General features: G+C 38.0%; 1 protein-coding gene across 2 annotated transcripts in view; it reads left to right on the forward strand.

Annotated features, from left to right (window-relative positions):
- Positions 1-21,249, forward strand: part of LOC131038702 (SNARE-interacting protein KEULE) — a 193,577-nt gene extending 172,328 nt beyond the window's left edge. The window contains exons 20-22 of one of the 2 annotated variants that reach the window (XM_057971223.2): positions 19,811-19,901; positions 19,998-20,087; positions 20,667-21,249. In XM_057971223.2, coding sequence (XP_057827206.1) covers positions 19,811-19,901; positions 19,998-20,087; positions 20,667-20,723 — 238 coding nt within the window. In that variant the 3' untranslated portion in view covers positions 20,724-21,249. The remainder of the gene's footprint in view (positions 1-19,810; positions 19,902-19,997; positions 20,088-20,666) is intronic. The other variant, XM_057971224.2, reaches the window with a different exon arrangement.
- The last annotated feature ends 4,074 nt before the right edge of the window (positions 21,250-25,323 follow it).

Consider the following 25,323-nt stretch of genomic DNA (forward strand, 5'->3'; position numbering starts at 1 on the left):
AATTATTGTTCTAATGGAAGTATATCTAGCAACAGGAGCAAATGTTTCTTCATAGTCTATGCCTTCCTTTTGGGAAAAACCACGCATTACAAATCTAGCTTATATTTTTCAATACTACCATCGGCATTATGTTTAATTTTAAATAACCATTTAGAGGAAACAACAGATTTACCTTTGGGTCTGGGCACAAGGTCCCAAACATCATTCTTGATGATTGACTAATACTCTTCATCGATAGCAAGCTTCTAGGCATGATGACTTAAGGCTTCTTCAACATTGCAAGGTTCAGTTTCAATGAGATTACACATTAAAGAAACGTAGTTGGAAAATACCTGAGGTCTCTTAGTTTCACAAAAGGTGCCACTTGGAGCAGCAAATCTTTCAGCTTCTTGAATAGTGTTTCTTACCCAAAGTGGCCTCTTTTTGGTAACGACAATGTCACTAGGAATATCAATGGGATTCATGGGTTTTGGAGGATCATCATGATCATCCTGAGGTGGAGATTCAACATGCTCCCTCTGAATCTCAGGGTTAGTATCAACATTTATATTTTGATTATCATTAGATTCATCAATAACACAAGAACCTTTCGATTTCTTAAAAGCAATGTCTTCTTCAAATGTAACATCCCTACTTACCTCAACATACCTTTGTCCTGGGATGTAAATCCTAAATGCCTTGGAGGATTCACTGTATCTGACTAGCATGCCTTTCTTTCCAGAGGGTTCCAAGTTTGATCGCTTTTCCTTGGGCACATGAACATAGACGAGACTTCCAAAGATTCTGAGGTGACTAATGTCTGGTTTGGATCCCGTGAAGGCTTCTTCCGGGGTCATGTTCTTTAGAACCCGATGAGGACATCTATTTTGGATATATACTGCTGTTCTAGAAGCCTCAGCCCATAGAAAAGTCTGCAAGTCTTGATCATGGATCATAGCCTTTGCAGCCTCTACAATGGTCCTATTCTTTCTTTCAGCAACACTATTTTGTTGAGGATTGTATGGAACACAAAACTCCCTCTTAATTCTTGACTCAACACAAAAATCATAAAAGCTACCGGAGGTGTACTCACCTCCATTGTCAGATCTTAAACATTTAATCCTTTTACTAGAGAAGTTTTCAGTTAATGCTTTAAACTCCTTAAATTTGCTTAAGACTTCATCAGATTCTTTGGATTTCAACAAGTAGATCCAAGTTTTCCTAGAAAAATCATCTATGAAGATTACATAATAAAGAAATCCACTAGGAGATGCTATAGACATGGGACCACGTAAATCAGAGTGAACAAGTTCTAGTTTGTCTTTAGCTCTATTTTTACTTTTATGAAATGGACTTTTAACATTCTTACCAATAGCACAACCTTTACAAGTGTTATCATGAACTTGACTGAGTTTAGGCATACCTTTAACTAACCTTTCAAGAGATGGAAGGGCTTGATAATGTAGATGTCCAAGTCTTCTATGCCATAACTCATAGGATTTCAGAGCCTCATTAATGAGGGCTTGAATAGGGTTAGTAGAGAGCTTATAAAGACTATCATATCTATGACCAATTATACGAGCAGATTTAAAACTATCTTTCTTAGACCAAGCAAGAACTTTTCCCTCAGAGAATGCAATTTGATAACCTTTATCTTCTAGAGTAGAAATGGAAATTAGGTTTCTTTTAATTCCAGGAACAAACAATATATCACTGAGATGCAAGGAAATACCAGAATCTAACTTTAGAGAAGTAGAGCCAAAACCTCTTACCGAATAACGAGCGTCATCACCAATCACCACGTGAAGGTTGGAATCCTTTTCTACTAGGCCTGAAAGGTGATCACAGTAACCTGTGATGTGTCTGGAGGCACCACTGTCAATCAACCATGAATTGCTATCTGAGGGAACACTGCTAGATAAAGCGGAGATGAATAAGAAGTCATCATTTTGTTCTGAGACTTCATTTAGGTTGGCTTCACTGTAAGAACCCAACTTGGCTCTCCTCTGCTGACTGTTTCTTTTGAATGCAATAGATTTGAATTTGTTTTGGTTTTTGAATGTTTATAGATTTTTTGTGTTTTTTTTGGTAATAATGAGCAATGAAACAATACTGGAATAAACTCCTATGCTTAAAATAATACTGGAACAATAATATTATTGCTGGAATTAATTTACGAAACTATCAAGGGAATGTTTGTTCTGTTTTATAGCCAATATGCCTGGAAAACAAATTCATTACAATGTAAGATAAAAACCTGATTTTTGCTGTCCCAGTAGTTGAAAAAAATCTGCCAACTGCAAATTTTAATTTTTTTGAAAAAATTACTGTTCACGCGGTACTGTAGCAATCCGTACGGCGGCACTATTCACGTGGCACTGTTCACGCGGCACTGTAGCAGTCCGTACGGCGGTACTATAGCGTTTACTGTAGCGTGGGTACTGTAGCAGCAATTGTATTTTGAAATGATTGCTTCAATTCTGATTTTTAATGGCTGCCAAATGAAACTGTAGGTCTGCAATTAATATATATTCGAAAATCTGCATACCCTAGATGTCTTCCCTTCTTTTTAAAGCCCAAATAGAACTCCAGAATGAAGCTCTCCTGAAATGCCAAATTTAGTGGATATTTCACCACCTCAAATGGTTGCAACACTGAAGAATTGTCGCTCTCCAATGGCTGACTGAATCAAAAACCCTTGGCTTCTTCTCCCAAGTTCATAACAAACAAATATCAATTCTCTGGATGGATGATATAAAATGAGCTCTTAAGTCCCTTCTTATTCTTTCTTATGAGAGCTCGAACACTTTCTTGGCCAATGTGGGATTAAAGACATATTCACACATTATAATATTAAAGTGACTTTATTATTATAAAGTTACTTTATAACTTTATAATAACATTAAAATATTTAAATAAATCACTTAAGTCACTTTTAATTAAATTAATTAAATATAAAGTCACCTTTTTTAATTTTATTTTATTTAATGACTTAATAAGAAATTAATTTAATCAATTTCTCCTTATTTCTCCACTTAACCTTCGGAGAATGTAAAGGCTAAGAACTCCAATGAGATGCTAAAAAGGTGGGGACATTACAGTCCGCCCTTCCTGAAATTGCTTGTCCTCAAGCAACTTCAACTCCGGATGCTGCAAAATCTCCTCATTCTCCCAAGTAGCATCCTCTACTGGCAAATCCTTCCACTTCACCAAATATTCCCGGATGTTACGTCTCCTCAAGTTCCTTTCTCTGAAATCAATGATAGCCTCCGGTATCAAAACAAGTTTTCCCTCATCATCCAGGGGTGGTAGTACTGTAGAAGGCACAATATGATGTCCTAGCGCCTTCTTGAGGCGTGACACATGAAAAACGTTGTGCACCTTGCTCTCTGCCGGTAAATCTAACTCAGAAGCCACCTCTCCCACTTTCCTGATAATCCTAAATGGACCATAGTATCGTGGCTTAAGTTTCTTGGCACCACTCTTCTTGAGAGTGGATTGACGGTAAGGCTGCAACATAAGATACACCATATCTCCAACCTCAAAAGTCCGCTCAGTCCTCTTCTGATCTGCATACTGCTTCTGCTGATTCTGTGCCTTAGTTATATTATCCTTGAGAGTCTTAACAATGTCTTGACTCTCCTGTAACAAATCACCTGCACTGGGCACTCTACTGTCACTCAAAAGCAGATCCATAAAATTGGGTGCCTCATACCCATACAGGGCCATAAAGGGTGACATCTGAATAGACATGTGATAAGTGGTATTGTAGCAATACTCACAGAGATAAATCCACTTTACCCATGCCTTCTGTTGCCCTGCTATATAATTTCTGAGATATCCCTCCACCCATTTGTTCACTATCTCTGTCTGACCATCTGTCTGAGGGTGGTAGCTAGTACTCGGAGTGAGCTCTGTCGCACACAACCTGAATAGCTCCTGCCAAAAGTGACTCATAAACCTGCTGTCCCTGTCACTCACAATGCTCCGAGGTAAGCCATGTAATCTGAATATCTCCTTGAAGAACAACTCTGCCACCTGTGTAGCAGTGATCGGAAAGAAGTGTGCAAACTTCGTAAGGCGATGCACAACCACATATATGCAGTCCCTGCCTTGGGCCCTAGGTAGTCTTGTGATGAAGTCCATAGACAAACACTCCCACTTCCTATCAGGAATCGGAAGTGGCTGAAGTAAACCGGCTGGATAGGAGTGTTCTTGCTTATTCTGTTGGCAGGTGGGACACTCCCTAACATACTAAAGTACTTCTGCTTTGAGCCCTTTCCATGTGAAGCGCTCTCTAATCTGCCGGTATGTCTTGTAGTAACCAGGATGTCCTGCCATAGGTGAATCATGAAAAGATTTCAGAACCATCCTCCTCACTGCTGATCCTGGAACTAAAAATATTCGCCCTTTGTAAATGATGAGCTCATTCACAAGGGTGTATCTGCTGTCCTGAATATTCCCATCTATGAATCCAGCTGCCCAAGTATCCTTTGCATACTCTGCAAGGATCAAGTGTCTCCAATCCTCCGATATGTCTGTCAATAAGCTCAAATGGGGCTGACGTGATAAGGCATCAGCAACTACATTCTGTGTCCCCTTAAAATATGTAATGTCAAAGTCATAGGACTGTAACTTGCTCACCCACTTCTGCTGCCTATCATTGAGATCTCACTGCCCCAAAAAGTATTTTAGGCTTTATGGTCGGTTTTGATACAAAATTTGCTACCTACCAAATATTGCCTGAATTTAGCCAAAGCATGCATAATAGCTAACATCTCCTTATCATATATGCTGAAGCTCCGCTCTGGCCCTCTCAATTTCCTTCTCTCATAAGCAATAGGGTGCTTCTCCTGCATAAGCACCGCTCCAATGCCCTCCCCGGAAGCATCACAGTGTAGCTCAAAAGGTTTGCTGAAATCTGGTAATGCTAACACTGGACAAGAAGTCATCAACTCCTTAAATTTCTCAAAACACTCCTGTGCCTCAGGAGTCCACAAGAAAGCTCCCTTTCTCATCAAATCTGTCAAGGGTGCTGCATGCCTAGAATATCCATCCACAAACCTCCTGTAGAAACCACATAATCCCAGAAAGCCCCTCAACTGTGTAAGGTTCACCGGTGAAGGCCACTCTACAATGGCACGAATCTTTTCAGGATCCATGCGTACGCCCTCTGCACTGATGATGTGACCCAAGTACAACAACTCTGTCATGCCCAAATCACACTTCGACTCCTTTGCATACAAGGACTCTCTGCTCAATATATCCAACACCTTGTCAAGGTGAACCAAGTGCTCCTCCCAAGATCTACTGTATACCAAGATATCATCGAAGAAGACAAGTACAAATTTCCTCAACTGAGGATGGAGAACCCGATTCATTGTTGCCTGAAAAGTAGCAGGTGCATTAGTTAGCCCAAATGGCATAACTACAAACTCAAAATGGCCACAATGACATCTAAAGGCTGTCTTCTCAATGTCCTGCTCTCTAACTCTGATCTGGTGATAACCTGATCTCAAATCTATCTTCGAGAAGAAGCAAGCTCCATGAAGCTCATCTATCAACTCATCAATCCTAGGAATGGGGTACCTGTTTTTAATTGTCTTCCTATTAAGCACCCTGTAATCAATGCACATCCTCAATGTCCCATCCTTCTTCTTCACTAAGACCACTGAAGAAGCGAAAGGAGACTTACTTGGTCTAATGTGGCCCATAGCAAGTAACTCCTTTACGGTTTTCTCAATTTCATCCTTCAACCTCTTCGGATGCCTGTAAGGTGTAATCATGATGGGTTTAGCCCCCTCCTCTAACTCAATGATGCGCTCAATACCCCTGTCTGGTGGTCTACCTGGTGGAATGTCACTGAACACCTTAGAGTGTTTAACTCTAAGCTCCTGAATATCAGGAGGATATTCAATCTTCTGCTGTCCCTCCTGTGATGGCATCAACATGCACTCTGCTGCCCACTCTACCTGATCATGTCGAATCAATCTAGCCATCTTCCGGAAAGAAACCATCCTGAGATCACTGTCCCTGATTGCCTTAAGAATATGTGTCTTCCCATTCACTTTAAACCTCATCTCCATCTCCTTGAGGTTAAGAGTGAACTCCCCAATATGATGCAACCAACTCATCCCAAGGACTATATCTGTATCTCCCATAGGCACAACATAGAAATCTGCCTTAAAGTCATAATTATTAACTTTCAATGGGAGTCCAGTGATCTTACGATCACATTTGAGGACATAGCCATCAGCTACCCTCACTCTAATTCCCCCAAACTCCTCTGTTTGTATGCCACACTTCTCCACCATCCTAGCATCAATGAAATTATGAGTGGCACCTGTATCAACCAAAGTTATGACTCGCTGTCCAGCAAGCACTCCTCTAATCCGAAATGACCCTTCCTGCCTAATACTTGTGAGACGAGCTTCCCTAAGTTGCCCATCTCCTTCCCCATCCTTGGACTCCATTTTAGACAAGTTTTCAGCCTTGTCTTCCTCTTTTTCACCATCTATTTCCTCTATATCAGACTGCTGGTCTGAATTATCTGATTCTGATTCCTCATAGTATGCCCACATAACTCTGTTAGCTTTGCCCTTTGGTCTAAGAGGACAACCATGGTTTGCATCATAGGGTCCTTTACAGTAGAAACATAATTTTTTCTTCCTCAAATCATTTAATGTTTCCCTGTCAAAAGGTGCTGGAGTTTTATCTTTAGAATCATTTTTAAAATCAGTCCTCTCTGGTTTTTTATAAAATGGTTTGTTATCCTTACTAGAAGATGCTCCTTTGGATTGAAATTTGTTTGTTGGGACTGCATGTTCCATACTTCTTGCCTTTTTCATAGCTTCCTGTAAAGAAATAGGATCAAATGCCTTTATCCAACCTCTCAGTGGTTCGGATAGGCCCTCAATGAAAAGAACTATCAATCTACGCTCTGAAATGTTTGGCACCATGACTGCCAACCGCTGAAATTCACCAATGAAATACTCCAAGTTGCCTGTTTGTTTTAGCTGTGCTAAGTCCCGGAAGTAAACCTCTGGATCTTTCTTGTCAAATCTTTCAACCAACCTATCCACGAAGTCCTGGTACTCTTTCACCTAATTATGCTGAAGTGTTACCATACCATGGTACCACCAGTCATGTGCTACTCCCTCCAAATGCAAAGTGGCGTATTTGATAGCTTCAATCTCTGTCATTGGCCTCAGTGCCAAAAATGTGTCAAGCTTATGAATCCAAGCTTGAGCTGTCATCTTACCACTCCCATCAAATGTAGGCATAGTAAGCTTGCCTGTAACCCTATTTAGCTCACTATTTTGACCTCTAGGCCTCCTATCCTGTCTGAGTGACTTGTAATGCTCTCTCCTCTGATTAACAAACCTCTCGAATGTCATCCTCTCTCGCACCTGTGGAGTTAATAAATCCCATTCGTCATTCGCAGCCATGAGGATATCTGCGAACATCTCCTCTCCTGGTTCTCCTGTAGGTACTACCTCAGGCTCATCTCTAATGAAGGTAGGACGTGTAGGCCTGTCTGCTGTCCTGGAATGAGTCCTCTGAGCTCTAGGTGACCCCACTGCACTCCTGTTATCCCCTTGCTCCTGATTCTGTCTGTCTTGTGGGTTCATGCGCTCAATCATGGTGGTGAGTGCCTGCAAGGCCTGAGCCATCTGCTGCTGTCCTGTAGCCATTACTCTGAAAAATTCCCTTGTTTCTTGCTCCTCATTCCTATCGCCTCTGGGTGGGCTATCCCCTTGCCTGTCACCCATGGTGCCCGGCTGCCTGTCAAATTCTTGTTCCCTGTCAAACAAAGCTCGCCTGCGAGTGTAATATCTGTGAGAGCCAACCTCAGGCGGTTGCATGTGATTGCTAAACCCTCAGGATGGCAGGATTTAGCTCTGATACCAATGTAAGAACCCAACTTGGCTCTCCTCTACTGACTGTTTCTTTTGAATGCAATAGATTTGAATTTGTTTTGGTTTTTGAATGTTTATAGATTTTTTGTGTTTTTTTTGGTAATAATGAGCAATGAAACAATACTGGAATAAACTCCTATGCTTAAAATAATACTGGAACAATAATATTACTGCTGGAATTAATTTACGAAACTATCAAGGGAATGTTTGTTCTGTTTTATAGCCAATATGCCTGGAAAACAAATTCATTACAATGTAAGATAAAAACCTGATTTTTGCTGTCCCAGTAGTTGAAAAAAATCTGCCAACTGCAAATTTTAATTTTTTTGAAAAAATTACTGTTCACGTGGTACTGTAGCAATCCGTATGGCGGCACTATTCACGCGGCACTGTAGCAGTCTGTACGGCGGTACTGTAGCGTTTACTGTAGCGTGGGTACTGTAGCAGCAATTGTATTTTGAAATGATTGCTTCAATTCTGATTTTTAATGGCTGCCAAATGAAACTGTAGGTCTGCAATTAATATATATTCGAAAATCTGCATACCCTAGATGTCTTCCCTTCTTTTTAAAGCCCAAATAGAACTCCAGAATGAAGCTCTCCTGAAATGCCAAATTTAGTGGATATTTCACCACCTCAAATGGTTGCAACACTGAAGAATTGTCGCTCTCCAATGGCTGACTGAATCAGAAACCCTTGGCTTCTTCTCCCAAGTTCATAACAAACAAATATCAATTCTCTGGATGGATGATATAAAATGAGCTCTTAAGTCCCTTCTTATTCTTTCTTATGAGAGCTCGAACACTTTCTTGGCCAATGTGGGATTAAAGACATATTCACACATTATAATATTAAAGTGACTTTATTATTATAAAGTTACTTTATAACTTTATAATAACATTAAAATATCTAAATAAATCACTTAAGTCACTTTTAATTAAATTAATTAAATATAAAGTCACCTTTTTTAATTTTATTTTATTTAATGACTTAATAAGAAATTAATTTAATCAATTTCTCCTTATTTCTCCACTTAACCTTCGGAGAATGTAAAGGCTAAGAACTCCAATGAGATGCTAAAAAGGTGGGGACATTACATTCACTTTGGTTAGGGTTAAAGTGACATTCCTTAGCATAGTGACCGAATTTGTCACATCTAAAACATCGCACACGCGAAGTATCTCTTGGTTTCTTCCAAGGGTGATGGGAACTAAATGATCTGGATTCCCTATTACTTTTAGGATAAGGATGCTTCCAATTTCCCCTTTTCTTGCATTGAGCTGCAAGCATGTGATGATCATCTACATGGGGGTTCTTGGATTGACACCTTGTGATGAGGCGAGACTCTTCTTGGATGCAATCATTCTTAAGGCGATCAAGAGTAAGTAACTCAGACCGGCCACTTATGGTTTGGATAAATGACTCCCATGAGTGAGGTAGGCCATTGAGGGCAATCATGACAAGGTCTTTGTCTTCCATGTTATGGCCAATTAAACCTAGCTGATTCTTTAGATCTAAAATTTTCATGAAGTAGGAAATAACAAAATCTTCTTTAGCCATTTTGATATTAAGTATTTGTTGTCTTAACGTAATTGCCCTACTAAGATTGTTAACTTCATATGTACCTTGTAGATGACTGAACATTTCCCTTGCAATGGTGAATGAGACAATAGAGGTGATGAGGTGGTCTTTGACTGAATCAATGAGAATCTTCCTGGCCTAGACAGCATCCTTTTTGAGTTGTTTTAACTCAGCTGCATCCGAAGGCTCAATTAGCGCTTTCGCTTCTATGAATTGGAGAAGATCTTCTTCCTCAAGAGCCAACTTGATTCGAACTTTCCATGCAGTAAAATTTAGATTCCCATCAAGCCTATCTTCAACTTTCAGCCCCATTGACCTGATCTGCAAAAGCTACATCAATCTGGAAATAAAGGTGTACTGAATTTTAAGTCTGAAGATTGACCTAACCAATTAGCTCTGATACCATGTTAATTTTAGTACTTTCAGATTGAATAAAACTCAGAAAATTAGAATTAGGTTAATTAATTTATTGTTTTCCAGACTTGAGCATAATAAAGGAAATGAAATGCAAAAGACAAAGCACAGTTACCCTAGGAAAACCTCCTAGGAGAAAAAACCCAGCCAAAGGATCCTCAGATCTGATTATGATTTTGAATTCAACTGAACATTACACACTTATCTGGAGTATGGAGGTTGCAGTCACAAGGCAGAAGAGATAGAAGACTTCTCAATTAGTTTGCTAATGAAGATTGCAATTTGCAGTCCTCCTCATCGGATCTTTCTGTGTGCAGCAAGGGTAGCAGCACCTTTCAAGTCCGTCACAGTCCTTTAATGGAGTTCTGTATATTTTGGAGATGGTCTGCTGCCTCTTATGAAGTTTGCTGCCTTCAATTAGGGATCTGCTGCTATCTGATGGAGTTCGCTGTCTCCTATTGAAGATCTGCTGCTACCTAATGGAGTTTGTTGTCTACTGCTGCTATCTAGTGGAGTTCGCTGTTGCCAAATGCCTTAATATAAAGTTCGCTTTCACCGAATATAATTTTCATCTACTTGAACTGAATGATGATAATGAGAAGCATATGTTACATTTATAGGAGACATATTACTTCTTAAACATGTCGGCCTTCTTTGCAATTAAACATTATTAATTATATTGATTCCTTTTAATTGAATTGGATAGGGTTGGCCCTATCAAGGAGGCGTGTTGTGTTTGGGTGTAGCATGGGAGCTTTTTAGGTGAGAGCCGAGATGTATTGGGCCTGACCCTATATGATGGAGGCGGATTCCAATGTTGCCCAAGGCAATTGGAATCCGCCAGCCCTAATTACAAACAACAATAATAACCCCGTCTAAGATAGGACGATGTGATTCAAAACTTGTTCTTCTGAGATGATATCAGCAAGAATAGGTTTGAGACAATTAGCCAGAGCTTTGGTGATGATTTTGTATAGGGTATTACATAAGGAAATAGGCTGATAATCCTCCAACGATAGAGAATTCTTATTTTTGGGAATAAGAGCAAAAAAAATGTTATTAATCTCCTGAAGCAAGGTTGTCTTAGCTCATGAATCTTCCACTGCAGCTACTACAACCTTTTCAATGATATGCCAGCTTTTTTGATATAAACTGGCTGGAAAACCATCAAGACCAGGCGATTTATCCGGATGGAGTTGAAAGAAGGCAGATCTAAGCTCTATGGTTGTGAAAGGGGCAGACAGCATTTTATTTTGATCTTCAGAGATAAGTTGTGGAATATTCTGCAGAACTGAAATCTGAGCATGTAGGTTAGAATTAGACCGTTCCCAATTATTGAGCAAATTTGTGAAAAAATCCACCATATGCTCTTTCATAATGTTGGGATCTTCAGTGATAGATCCATCATGAAGTTGCAGTTGAGAAATCCAGTTAAAATTCCTATGAATTTTGGTGCTATAATGAAAATATTTCGATTTTCAATCTCCATCTTTCAACCAAGATTCCCTAGATTTCTGTTTCCAGTAAACTTCTCTCTTGGCCAAGACATCCATGTAATCCTCGAGCAACTTCTTTTCTTGTAAATAACACCTTTGATCCATATGCTTAGAGAGAACTTCCTCGTTTAGATGATGTAATTTCTCTTCAATAGAATGTTTGGAACTGAAAATGTTCTTGAAGCAGGATTTGTTCCATTCTTTAAACGGGATTTTACAAATTTAAGCTTAGAAACAAGCCTAAACATCTTTGTTCCAACTGGCTGGGATTCTGGCTACCATGCTTCAATGTTAGCCAAGAAATCTTTATCTTTAAACCACATATTCTTCAATTTGAAAGGGTGTCGTGGTTGACTACTATGTCCTTGAATATACAGCTAGATTGGGGTAATCATAGATGAACTACTCGCCACTCGACAAAACTCGCCAAGGCCTGAAATAAAAACTCGGGAAAAACTGGGAAAAACTCAGCAAAAAACTCGGCAACTTAAAAAACACGCTTAAATTTAATTAAAAATGCATATAATGAGAAGATGCATCCAATGAGTCAATAAATGAGAACACAAAAGAAACAAGCTGATTCTAGATATATTTAAATGCAAAGTGTCTACAAAATCTAATCCTCATGAGGAATGTTGATGGCTGGAAGCTTGGAAGAAAAATAGTAAATAGGTTTTGTAAAACCAAAAGTAAATACATCATTACAATTACAACTTCCTCTTCCCAGCTCTAGCAAAAACTAGGGAAGAGGTAGAACTAGAGGGTCTAGTCCTAGAAGTCTGCAATGGGCGTGACTGTGCCTCCTCGCTCGGTATGGTTGGCTCGTCCTCCATCCTGGATTAGGCTATGTCTCCACCTGCTTCTGGAACTGGCAATGACTCCTCATCCTCATCCTCTTCCTCCTCAATGTCATCTAGCGTGAAACCAAATCCACTCCCCTCCTCCAACATAGCTTGCCTCTCCAAATCAATGATGTCATCCTTAGAAAACAATGGAGGCTGCTCCTATTATGTCCAATCACTGTAAGGATCTATATCATCCAAGTCAATTGGACCACCTTCTACTTCCTCTACCTTCCTTACATGCAATCGAAGATTATATTGCACGAAGACCAGGTCATTAAGGCGTTTCTGCGCTAACTTGCTCCTCTTCTTTGTGTGGATTGCTTCAAACAAGCTCCAATTGCGCTCACAATTGGATGAACTACAAGGTTGACATAAGATTTTGAGGGCAAATTTTTTGAGATGTGGGGTATTTCCACCCCAACTTTGCACCAAGCATTTGCAAATTAAAATTAGGTTGAGAGTAGCACCCTCGCCGGAGTCTGAGGGTGAGAAAGAGAGGGGTAGAGAGATAGGTCTAGATCTTGGGGGAGAGAGGAGAGAGTGAGATGGAGTGTGGTATGGAGGGGGATAGAGGAAGAGTGATAGGGAGATAGATAGGTCTAAAATTCGGGGCAGATAAAGTGAGTGAGATAGAGAGAGTGAGAAAATGTTGATAGGAGCATACTGATTACTGAAATTTGACCAAGTTTGAAAAATTAAAAGATCTTCTAAAACCTAGAATTTGCATTATAACTCCTAGAGATCTGAAACCACTCTCAAACATCTTGCCAATATATACATGAAATATAACTTAAAGTATAAGAAATACTTAAATGTTATATTTCATGTATATATTATGATGAAGAGAATGAGATTGACCTGAAAAAACAAAAATAGATAATTTTTTGACGTGTTTGGGCCTCTTTTTTTAGTGTACCCGAGTTTTTTTATAGAAACTCGTTGAGTTTTTGCAAAAAACTTGGTGAGTACTCGACGAGTTTTTTGCAAAAACTCGGGCGAGTTTTTCGGTGAGTAAAAGTAAAAAAAATCGTAGAGCAAAAAAACTCGGTGAGTTTTGAAAACTTGCTAAGTACTCTGCGAGTTTTGAAAACTATGGGGGTAATGATTCGAGCCAAAATAGGGTAGGATGCTACTTTCAAAAATGAAAGGATAATGGCTCAGAAACATAAAAATCTGTCCAGAAGGTGATTGGAAGAGACAAAATTTTCAAAGTCTATTTGAGATTGTTGTTTCCTATGGACCCCACCTTTTCAGATGTTGGCTCAGATCTCCTTCACTACCAGGAGCTCCTTCAGCTGGAACACTTTCTTGACTCCACCATTTCAGATGTTGAGAAAAATTCTTCATATCAATTTTTGTTAATTTGGTTTCTTGAATGAGAAAGATATCTGCATTTTAAGTGGTCAATTGATGCTTAACCACCTTTTGAGATTGTTGTTTCCTATGGACCCCACCTTTTCAGATGTTGGCTTAGATCTCCTTCACTACCAGGAGCTCCTTCAGCTGGAACACTTTCTTGACTCCACCATTTCAGATGTTGAGAAAAATTCTTCATATCAATTTTTGTTAATTTGGTTTCTTGAATGAGAAAGATATCTGCATTTTAAGTGGTCAATTGACGCTTAACCAAGCGTTTCTTGTTAGGGTCATTGAGACCCCTAATTCAATTGCTTGCTTCCAAGAACCTGCCTCAGATGATTTCCAATTCCTCCCAATGAGGCAAACTCAAATCCAATTCAATATAGATTCGGACAGACATGCCGAAAGCTCCTTTACAAAAAAGATCATCCATCTTAATGTAGGATTCTAAAGCATCCCCTATGTCTTTGAGAGAGCCTTCGTTCCAATATTCGGAGGGGAGATTGTAAAGTTTGATCCATGTAGGAGTCTTGCCCAAAGATTGTAGCCAGGGATTGAAATTTGGTTCCCAATCTTTAATAAAGAAACCAATGCCGTCCATCATTAAAGGTTGTGATAGAATCTTTTTCTTCAGATCTCTTGTTAGGCAATCAACCAAAAAGAAACCATTAGGCAAGGATTTTAAAGAGACCTCATTGCCCCATTCCTTAAACCACCAATTATGTATTTTCGACCTAGAAGACCATTTACTAGCCCATTTGACAAAGAAAGCTTTCTCCTGAAGGTTAGTAACAACCGGGGAGAGAATTCTTGAAGATACAACCATTGCTTTACATTTTGGCATGCATAAAGAATTCTGTATAATCTGACACTGATTTGATTGATTTTTAGAAGCCCAATTTGGCAAAAGATTCCGAGTCCGACATCCTATCTATATATTGTGCAATAAATCATGTCTATATATCTCCACATAGTGGTAATGTTGCACTATACTATTGTTGTGACGTATTCACACATCGCCCCATTGCAAATGGGGACCCCTACTTTTTGCTTTCTAGGGTTTGTTTTCTTGGTCTTTTAGGTTCTTGTCTTTTAGCCTTTGCATTTGGAGAGTTGTCAGAGGGATCATTGGAATAATAGGCTCTTCTTGAGTTAAGGTGGGTCAGTAGGTGGTCCAGGTCAGGGTCTTTTGAAAGCCTTCCCTAGATCAAGTTTTGCTCTTGTTGCTAGGTTATGTCATGTCCAATTTTGAGGAGGTCAATGAAACTTTGTGAGTGAATATCATCTTTGGGGGATTTAGATTGATCTAATTGATGAATGATGAAGTTCTAGACATTGAAATGATGTGAAGCTAACCTATTTATCCTTTGGGGACGCCTTGGACAAGTCTGGACTTGGAGATTTGATGAAAAGGTCAAAATTTGAGCCTAAAAGATGAATTTCGCTCTGATCCTAGATGAATTTCGCTCTTGATCCTTCTAAAGGATCTAGAGCGAAATCCTTGGGAAAGACCTAAATTGACATCAAAAGCATTGAAATGATATCACCTTGAAGGCGAATGGACTTGATTAAGATGAAGGAACAATCTAACAACGGAGTCAAAGGGCAAAGCTGAGGGGAAAATGAGAAAATTTAGCCCAATTCATGAATTTCGCTCCTGACCCTTCCAAAGGGTCTAGAGCGAAATTCTAGGATAGGTCTTGTCCTTCTAAGGGTACTTGGGCAAAATGGTTCAAATGTCCTTGTAATCCAAATTTTTGAGCCAGGAACTCCTCAAGGTGGTTTGTTAGAGGTAAGAGCAATGTGATTGAGGGAGAAGTTTGGATGTTTGAGTGGTATCTAAGGCAAATTCACAAATTTTGCCCTTGACCCTTCCAAAGGGTCCAGAGCGAAATTTCCCCAAGGACCTAAGATTTCACCTAAGTCATTGGATGGCTGGGTAAATTTGCAAGACTATGGAAGGAAATGAATCAAGGGTTGAGTCTAAGGCAAAGCCAAGTGGAAGAGAAGGTGAATTGAGCCTAGAAGAGCAATTTCGCTCCTGACCCTTCCAAAGGGTCCAGAGTGAATTTCTCCATAAGGCATTCTACCTTGCCCAAAACTATGAACTAATTCTTGTCCCATGCATTTTTGAGAGCAAAGCACTTGTTTTGATAGGAAAAGGTTGGAGATGAAGTCAAAATTTGAGCCTAAACTTGAATTTCGCTCCTGACGCTTCCAAAGGGTCCAAAGTGAACTTCTTGAGAGACCTTATTTCCTCACTAAAACCATGAAATAAACACCACTTTGAGAGCAAGTTGACTTGATGGTGATAGAAGAAGGTTTGAGAAGTTAGATTCAAGGCAAGGAAAGGAGAAAGGAGGTGTGAAATGAGCTCAAGGATGAATTTCGCTCCTGACCCTTCCAAAGGGTCCAGAGCGAAATTTCCCATAAACCCTATTTGCCCCTTGTTATGACCAACATCTTTGACTTCTAAGGCATGGTTGGGAAACTTTGATGCGTACTTTCCCTTGAAAGGTAGTTTAAGGCAATGAAGTGGTGAAAATCAACCTAAAAGAAGAATTTCGCTCCTAACCCTTCCAAAAGGTCCAAAGCGAAGTCCTCAACTTGACTCTCTATTTGCCTAATGCTTTAAAAAGACCTTGTTTTGAGTTAAATGGATGACAAATTGACTTGATTATGGTAAGAAGAGATTGGTTAGATCAATTTTGAAGGTGAGTTGAGAGGAAGAAGTGTGAAATCAACCCGAAGGATGAATTTCGCTCCTGACCCTTCCAAAGGGTCCAGAGCAAAATTTCCCATAAGCACTATTTTCTTCCTTGATTAGACCAAAATATCAGTTCCTTGGACATGGTTGGGAGTAGATTGATATATTCTTGCCTTTTGAAGTGATTGAAAGTGAAGGAGATGAAGGATTTTAGCTAAAACACAAATTTCGCTCCTGACCCTTCCAAAGGGTCCAAAGCGAAATTTCTAAAAACACCTATTTTCTCCTTGTGTGAGGTCAAAACCTTAGTTCCTATGGCGTGGTTGAGGGTAGATTGGTGCATATTTGCCTTGCAAGGTGGATTGGAGTTAAAGAAATGATGGGATCAAGCCTAAAACTTGAATTTCGCTCTTGACCCTTACAAAGGGTCCAGATCGAAATTCTCAAAATCTCCTTTTTCTCCCAATTTTGTGTCAAGCCTAATGTTGATGGGGGTTGATTGAACTTAAATGTATACCTAGGCATCCATTTGACTCAGTTTGTGATCACAAAATGTGAAGATTTTGAGCTAAAGTGTGAATTTCGCTCCTGACCCTTCCAAAGGGTCTAGAGCGAAATTCCTTATAGGTCCTATCCTTGGCCATGGTCTAGAGCGAAATCATCCTTTCAGGCCTTCTTGAGGGTCAAATAAGTGTTGTCTTCATGAGAAAGAGATCGAAAGGTGAGAATCAAAGTAAAACAAAGTAAGAAGGAGGAATTCAACCTAAAGGAATAATTTCGCTCGTGACCCTTCCAAAGGGTCCAGAGCGAATTTCTTCATGAAGCACTATACCTTGCTCCAATCTACAAGTTAACTCGTTCCCAAGCAATTTTGAAGGCCAAAGATTTGTTTTTTAATGATTAAAGGATGAAGAATGGAGCTTAGTGAGGGAAGAACAAGCCTAAAACTTGACTTTCGCTCCTAACCCTTCCAAAGGGTCCAGAGCAAAATTCTTAAAACATTTAATTTGCTCATGTTTGAGATCAAGATATGGATTCCCAAGGCATTGGTGGAGAGAAGATTAATATATGCTTGCCTTGAAAAGCAATTTGGAGCAAGGAAGTGATGGAATTGAGTCTAAATCATGAAAATCGCTCCTGACCCTTCCATAGGGGCTAGAGCGAAATTCTTATAGGGCCTGTTCCTGGAGAGGATCTTGAGCGAATTTCATTCTAATGCCTTCTAGTTGATGATTTAAGGTAAGAAATGCCATGTTAGGATAAATATATTATGTATCCTTAATCATCTTTTGGTTTGTTTTGCAGATCAGCAAGACCAAGTCGGGGCAAGGAAAACCTATTCCAGTTCCATCATCATCAAGGATATTTCAAATGCATAAGGGGGACTCAAGGTGCTTTTAAAGCGTTGGAAGACATCAAGTGTTCAAGGAGTTGCGAGCTATCCTCAAGATCTCCATTCTACCACATGATGACAGAGAAGAGGGATCTTGTAAACATTGCAAGGCAAGATGAGCTACTAGAGGAGTGACTTGATCGGAAGGAGGCCTCATCAAACACAGGAGGGTCAAGGAAAGGTGCGCCACTCATCAAGTGCATCAAGGACAAAGGAGGATCGACCAAGGTCATCACAGAGCAAGTACCAGACAAGGTGGCATCCCAGTCATTGTTCCTCCAGTCAGATAGCTCCACCTCAGCATGTCCAGATTCAATGTACCTGACTCACCAATGATGGCACAAACTTCGAGGCACCTACCACTGCTTCCTATTGGTTCTCAAATTTTGAATGTAATTTTCTCATTGGCTAAGGGAGTTGTTGTAACAAACCCTAATTAGGGTTTCTATCTTGTAATCCTAGCCATTCATTCTAAATCAATCAGAGCCATTAAATTGTAAAGGGCTCCTTATATAAAGCCCTGGCTCTTCATTTGCAGTAGTTAATAGTGGGTTAATAGAGGTTAATAGCTAGGAGTTAGTAGCTAGAATAGTGAATAGAATAGCAATTAGAGTAGATTAGGAAGAAAAGGCAAGAAGTTGTTGCCTAAATTGTAAATGAACTCCATTTTCATTGAAGTTATGGTGAAGTGTGTTGTTTCTTTGCAATATGCATGGTCTGTTGTTGAATCTTCATTTTAGATGGTAAATAATTAGATTGAATGAAGAAAGTTACTGAATGCACTCTCGTGGAATCCGCCTAGTCCAAACCACTAGCCTCTTGCTGATTGTAAGTGCGCCCTACATGGTCAACTAGCATAGAATGAGCTTAATCTCAAGTCGTTATGTGTCCATTGTTCACTCAGTAACTTGAATGGTGATCAGTGTCTAATGGTGTACGATTTGAATATATTTGAAGCATCCCTTAGAAGATCGCACTGAGTTGGAGTCAGATTGTTCAACTTGATGGTGAGACCTAGCCCAGTAGGACTCCACCTAGTTGTTCATCTATCTTTTGACATTCTAGGTCTTAGATTAGACTCTCTAAACCCTGTATCTTTTGATATTTCTTTATCTTCCAGCCAGTAGATAGGATTCAAGTTCCAACAGATTAGACGCTCAGGTGTTCGAATGTAAGTCCCCTTGTGATTCCAGCGTAATCACATTAGACTAAATTGAGCTTATCCACACGTAGAGAACCTACACATACAAGAACCTTGGAGTTGCCTCGATTGATCCTTAGGCGAAATCTTCAGCATTCGGGGAAACTTTGTTCAAGAGAGGATAAGATACCTTGGTATTTTATTCTGTGTTCGCATGTGCATAAAAACACATCAACAACTACCTACACAAATTGTACAAAATATTCCCTAAAGCCTCCTTTACGCCCCCCCAAAAATGTGGCAATTTTTTTAATAAGCTTGGAAAATTTTAAAATAAGGTATTAAGCCAGATATGCAAATAATGATAAAGATCCTATGTCCAGAATGGTAATGACCAAGAATTGAACCAGACTAAATGTACCATAATCAATCAGATCTTATTATGGAGTTACTTTTTTCTACTTAACTGCTATGCGGGCAGATAATCAAATCTCATCTCTGATAATTGTTTGTGGACTGTATATGAATATTTTTCCATTTTCTATCTCTCTATGTATGCATTTCTTATTTGTGGCTAGTTGAAAGGTCCTTTTAATGTAAAATGAGAAAAAACTTACAGACTTCAGTCAGGAAATCTCCCTTGAAGAGGATGTTTATGACTTGAATTCATGTATACATGCAGTGATAATAGAAATTAGCTGTGTATCCATTTTGTGCGTGCTGAAACAATCCTTTAAATCTTTTTGATAGTTTTGTTGTGAAGTCCATTTTGTTGGTAATGTTAATATATTTTTAAAGGTCTAGTGTAATTAACTATGCATAACCAAATTGATGTGGAAACGAAGGGCAGGTTGTGTACTTGGATTTTGCTTCTCACCTGCAAAATGTTAAAAGAAAAAATAAATAAAAAGAGCATCTAAGTGTGTTTATCTTTTCCATCTTACTTATAAATCTGGGTTTCCATTACTTGATCTCAGTGACTCTGCATTGAGGCATGCAACAAGCGATCCTAAGATACTAGGAAAGCGTATATTTGTATTTGTCATTGGAGGGGCCACTCGTTCTGAGGTATGCCTATTATTAATCATCATTGAGATGTCTATCCATCTGATTAACATTATCAGTTTTGTGATTTAAAAGGTACTTTTACATTTTATGTACCAGTTGCGGGTTGCACATAAGCTTACACAAAAATTGAAACGGGAAGTTGTATTGGGCTCAAGTAGCGTTGATGATCCTCATCAGTTCATCACGGTAATTTCTTAAAAATCTTTGTACTATAAGTGCTCCTTGCCTCTGAAGGGCAAAGCACTTTTAAAATTACGGAATGCTACGGTGATACCTTGGATTAGAAACTTAGAATTAAATATATACTTTATCTTGGTCACAATGGAATTAGTTGCTATCATTCCAAACAAGTGTATGTGCTAAAATGATTTATTTCCCCTGCATTATGTAACGAGAATGTTGTAAATAGAAGGAGCCATCTTCTGCAGCCACCAAATAGTTGTCTATGGTAGGCCTATTAAAGACTCTTCACTAGACCGTTCTAGTTTAAACAAATGTGATATGTGATACCGGTCTGTTTGAATTGCCTTTAAATATATATAAAAATGAGCACTTTCTTGCGGCTACCAAATATTTGCATAGGGCAGGCCTGTTAAAGGCTCTTCACTATGCCATTTCTTGTTTAAACAAATGTGATATGTGGTATCCGTTCTGTTTGAATTGCCTTTAAATATATATAAAATGCTATTGGGTCTCCAAATTCATTTACATTTTCTTACAATGATGATGTAGTCGTTCATCTCCTATTGATTTAATTGGTTGCAGAAGTTGAAGTTGCTAACTGTATTTGAGGACCTCTCGCTGGATGATCTTGATATTTGATTCGATACGGCAATCTGGTGGATAGCTACCAAAAAACCATCGGCCAACTTTGTTGTTGCTTATGATTGAGTCGGTATGATTTGTTCGAAACGTTAGGTTATTGGGCTACTTGCTGTCTATTGTTGTAATATGAACTGTCCATTCATATTTGATAAGCTTAGTAAGAGCTTTCATGGTGGGCAATTATGTAATTATAGGCACTGAATGTGTTTTCTACCTGTGAAGTTAGTTTCTTTTCATATGGCTTGAAGAATTTTATATTTTTAATGTGATGTTTGTAAACAAAGAGATCATATTCATGGATCTATATATATATGTGGCCATGCTATATGTGGCGATAATGTATTATCACATTCTTTAAATATCAATTTTTGAAATTGTTTGCAAAAGAAAGCAATATGGTGGTCGTATTTGTAATTGAGAGTGAATGCTCGTAAACATACGAGTCTAAAGGACTCTTCATATCATCCATGAACGTATTTTTCTTTAAATAATCTTTCAATTGATAATATGGAACTTTGGTAGACTTTTGAATAGTATAAATAATACTAGGCATGTTTAAGCATAGACCTATGAGAAACTAATATCTTTGTGCATGATATTATGTACTGTTCTTTTACAGTACATTGCCAGTGTCATAATTTTTCCTTGCAATTTTATGTTTATTACTTTTTATCTTGTCCCATTAAAACCACTTTTAAAAAGATTGGAAAACTTACATATGCAATATGCTTTCAGGAATTGGAAAACTTAAATATAAAAAATTGGTGGTTCTACATTATTAAAAGAAAATCAAATAGTGAATTTTGGAGATGGTACGATGTTCTATAACTGAAAGAGGCACGTCAAAGAATCTAAAAGACAACAAAAGCACAGTGATCCATGGATCATGTGGACAATTATATAGATCATTTGTAGACGTTTTTAGCAATGTGAGAGTCGTCAATATTATACTTGAAAATTGTTATATGTTATATATAAAAGTAAAAAATGCCTTCTTCCCTTGAGAAATATATAAGAGCACAGATGCACTGGTCACCTCAATCGTTCAATATGGGACCATAGATTGCACCATCCATTTCAACAGTTCACAAGTTTTTTGGTATTGGGTTAGTAGCTCTCCCAAACATTTTATTTTATTTTCCTTAGAATAGTTCTATCATGGAACTGATTTTTAAAATTTCTTTATATTTGGTTTACACGACTTTGCCCTTGGGCATTCAAGGATAAAATATTTTTGTGTTTTTATTGGCCTTTTATCGAAACATACACAAAACCTTTTTCCCTCTCTTCTTTAAAGTCTTGCCACATTTGCATATCTCACATCTACTTAGCCTCTGCCCTTGTGACAACACTCATTTTACTTATCATTTCTATTGTGGAGGTGGGCACACCAACATGAGGTTTGACTTAGGCAAGCCCCTATACAACATAACCATTTTCCTAATTTTTCCATGTGTAGGTTCAGTTCCAAATGCATGACATGTATAAAAGGATAGAATAGATAGTGATTGGTGTTGTTAGACTTCGAATAAAACCCCTTAAATTTAAGGTGATTATCACTCCTATCTTGCTACTTTGACCCAAATTTTTAGGAGATAGATGTGCAAAGTTTCTTGATTTCATTTTTACTTGTCTTCCAAACCCTTCATCACCTTCAAACTATGGTGCCCAATGCTTTTGCTATGTATAGTCAACTCCAAATTTTAGATCTATGTTCTTCTCCTATATCTGCATTCTAGATCTAATTTATTGTTTATGTATTTCATGTTGTACTTATTGTATTATGTTAGATTTAGTTACTTTACCATTGTTAGCATACTTCATACACACTATATCAATCCAATCACACACAATCAATAAAGTGTTGTGTGTTGCTCTTAATTTTGGATAGCAAGTCAAGCCCACTCACACCTCTAATTTTGTATGGGAGGAGAAATTGATCGTAGGTTGTGCACATGTTTTGGATTAAAGGGTAAAATAGGTTTTGAAGGGAACCTTATTACAAAAAGCTACCTGAAGAAAAGGCAAAGCCAACCGACAACCAGACAACATCCAATTAAAAGAGACTAAACGACTTCAACAAGAAAGCAAAAAGAAGACCTTTTGCATCTTCTTCAAGGTTTATATCACTTCTCATTCTTGCTTGTAGAAGTTCTTATGCAAATTTGCTAGGCCCAACAACTCATTTTCTCAAATGATTTCTTCTTGTTGCCTCTAGTTTGGTTACTCATCTTCATTCCTTTTCCTAGTAGGGACAATCTCAACAACATGCTTGTCTTTTAGTTCCTTAGTCAAGATCCAAATGCACTCTATTGTGTTTTGAATGATGGAATGGCTGATTTCCACCACACCTCGATTTTGATTTATGACAAGAAATTTCACCACCAAGCCCTTAATCCTTTTCTCAAAATCATTTTTCATATGCATAATAACCTTTTAACATATCTTCCATCCCAAAATTAATCTCCCTTTCCCTAGCCTTATTGCTATTTCTATTCTCATCCAAACCTTTACTACTATCCACCTTTTCTTGCATAGCTCTTATCTTCACCTTGGCTTGTTCCATTTATTCCATAGGTGGAATGTTGGAGGGTGAGAAGAGTTCTTGCTTGAGATGGTGGTGTAGGTATCTTGATGGATCATGAGAGATGTTGGAGATTCATGTGGTTTCATGTATGGATATGAAAATATATTTCATTGATTAATGCTAATGTAATCTATACAAGTGGGAGAATGTTGGGATAAGGTGTTGTACACCTTGCATACTGTTTCTAATGTTTATTTTATTATGATGTGTGAGTGCTCCTAAGAAACCTAGATGGACATGATCACTAGGAGCTAACATTCTTGAGGCCACTTTATGTGTTGTATGTAACATTGAGAAACTGTATTTAATTTAATATTGGGCAAATACTAAAAAGGTGAAAACTTAGTACCCAATATCAAATGTGGGGTCAATAGTTTTGTGAACTCATGGTTTTGAGTCACATGGTTTTACTTTACCACCTAGTTATATTTGTGTGTTGGCATATTTGTCATTGATGTCAGTATACATTACATATCAATGTGTCATTGATGTTAGTATACATATGTTTTCAGATCCATTATAACATATTTCAGATTACATATGAATGCATTTACAATTGTTTTTTATTGTGCTCAAAATCTAGAATTAAGTCTACATTTTGTATTCAAAGAGAAGTTGTATGTTTGAATGTATAGCAACTACATATACATAGGCGTGTCTATACCTGCAAAAGAAATAAATATGGTTTAGTTTATAATGGCAAAAAGAAGCAAAAAACTAAATAGTTTTCGAGTTGAAGATCTTTGATCACCTTTGTATTCGAAAAGATTGCATTAAGAACACTTGTTCATCGTATACCTAGTCAAAGAATGGTATTGATGTTTGGTATCTGTGGCACGATATCTTCCAGGTTGAATCAACAACATATATTTTCCAGACTGAATTTGCAACACATATTTTTCAGTTTGAACCAACAACATGTATTTCTTGTATTGAAAGTGTTTTTAATAATAGTTTGTATGAGTTGTCAAGGGCAGGTCGTTGGGAGTTATGAAAATGGTTCTCTTTAGTTGTATCTATCCTCGTATAACTAATCATTATCTTTTGGTTGTTAGAAACCATTTGACAAGTGTTTAGCAGATATGGTTAACTATAGACAGTTCAAACTACATATTAGTTATAATAGTTTTAAAACCTTTTCAATACAGATTCACAAGCTATAAATGCATTGTTGATTGGTGTTCGATGATTGAAAGAGATTGAATAAGTTAAAAAGAAAGGGTATAATGCTGGTAAAAAGAAAACAACTGCAAGATGTTTTATATCCGACTTTAAGTGATAGGAAGAATATCTGAAAACCAAACAATACAGTAATACATAATTTTTCTATATAGTGCAATCATAAAGTGGCATTTCTGAGACAATAGTTGAACATTTCAGAGTATGCTTTGATAGCGGTGTTTCAAGAGATCTAATTCAGTCTATAGAGAGTGTAAAGAATTGAATATCAGGGATACTACAACATAGCACATAGTTTTGTGTCTTGCTCAGAATTTGTATAAATTAGTGTCTCTGAAAAGTGTTGATTTGAATACAGATCTTAAGGTTTTCATCTACTATTATCAATGGTTTAACAGACAAAATTATTCAGTTTTGGTTTGTAAAGTTTTGTACTTACAGGCTGCAATGAATTTCGAATCATTTCAGCCTTGTAGATCTTTGTGATACTTTATAACAGTTTATCTGAAGAATGGAGACGATCAGATTATGACAACCTGACTTTATGATATTTGTATGAAGATATTATAATTGAATCAGTAACATTGATGTAATTCAGTTTTTCTTCCCACAAATTTGGTACTGTAATAGGATTGAGTTGGTGCTTAGTTTGAAAAGTTAAGGTGCTAAAAGAGTTGGTGCTCTTAAAGAAAGGGATTTGGTGACTCCTTAGGGTTGGTGCTTATAAATATTGTATTTGATTTTATATGTGAGGTTGGATTAGGACAAGATCCTAGCAACATTACTCACTGTGGTTTTTCCCATCTTGGGTTTCCATGTCAAATCTTGTGT

Source organism: Cryptomeria japonica, chromosome 9, assembly GCF_030272615.1.
Source record: "Cryptomeria japonica chromosome 9, Sugi_1.0, whole genome shotgun sequence".
Classification (NCBI taxonomy): domain Eukaryota; kingdom Viridiplantae; phylum Streptophyta; class Pinopsida; order Cupressales; family Cupressaceae; genus Cryptomeria; species Cryptomeria japonica.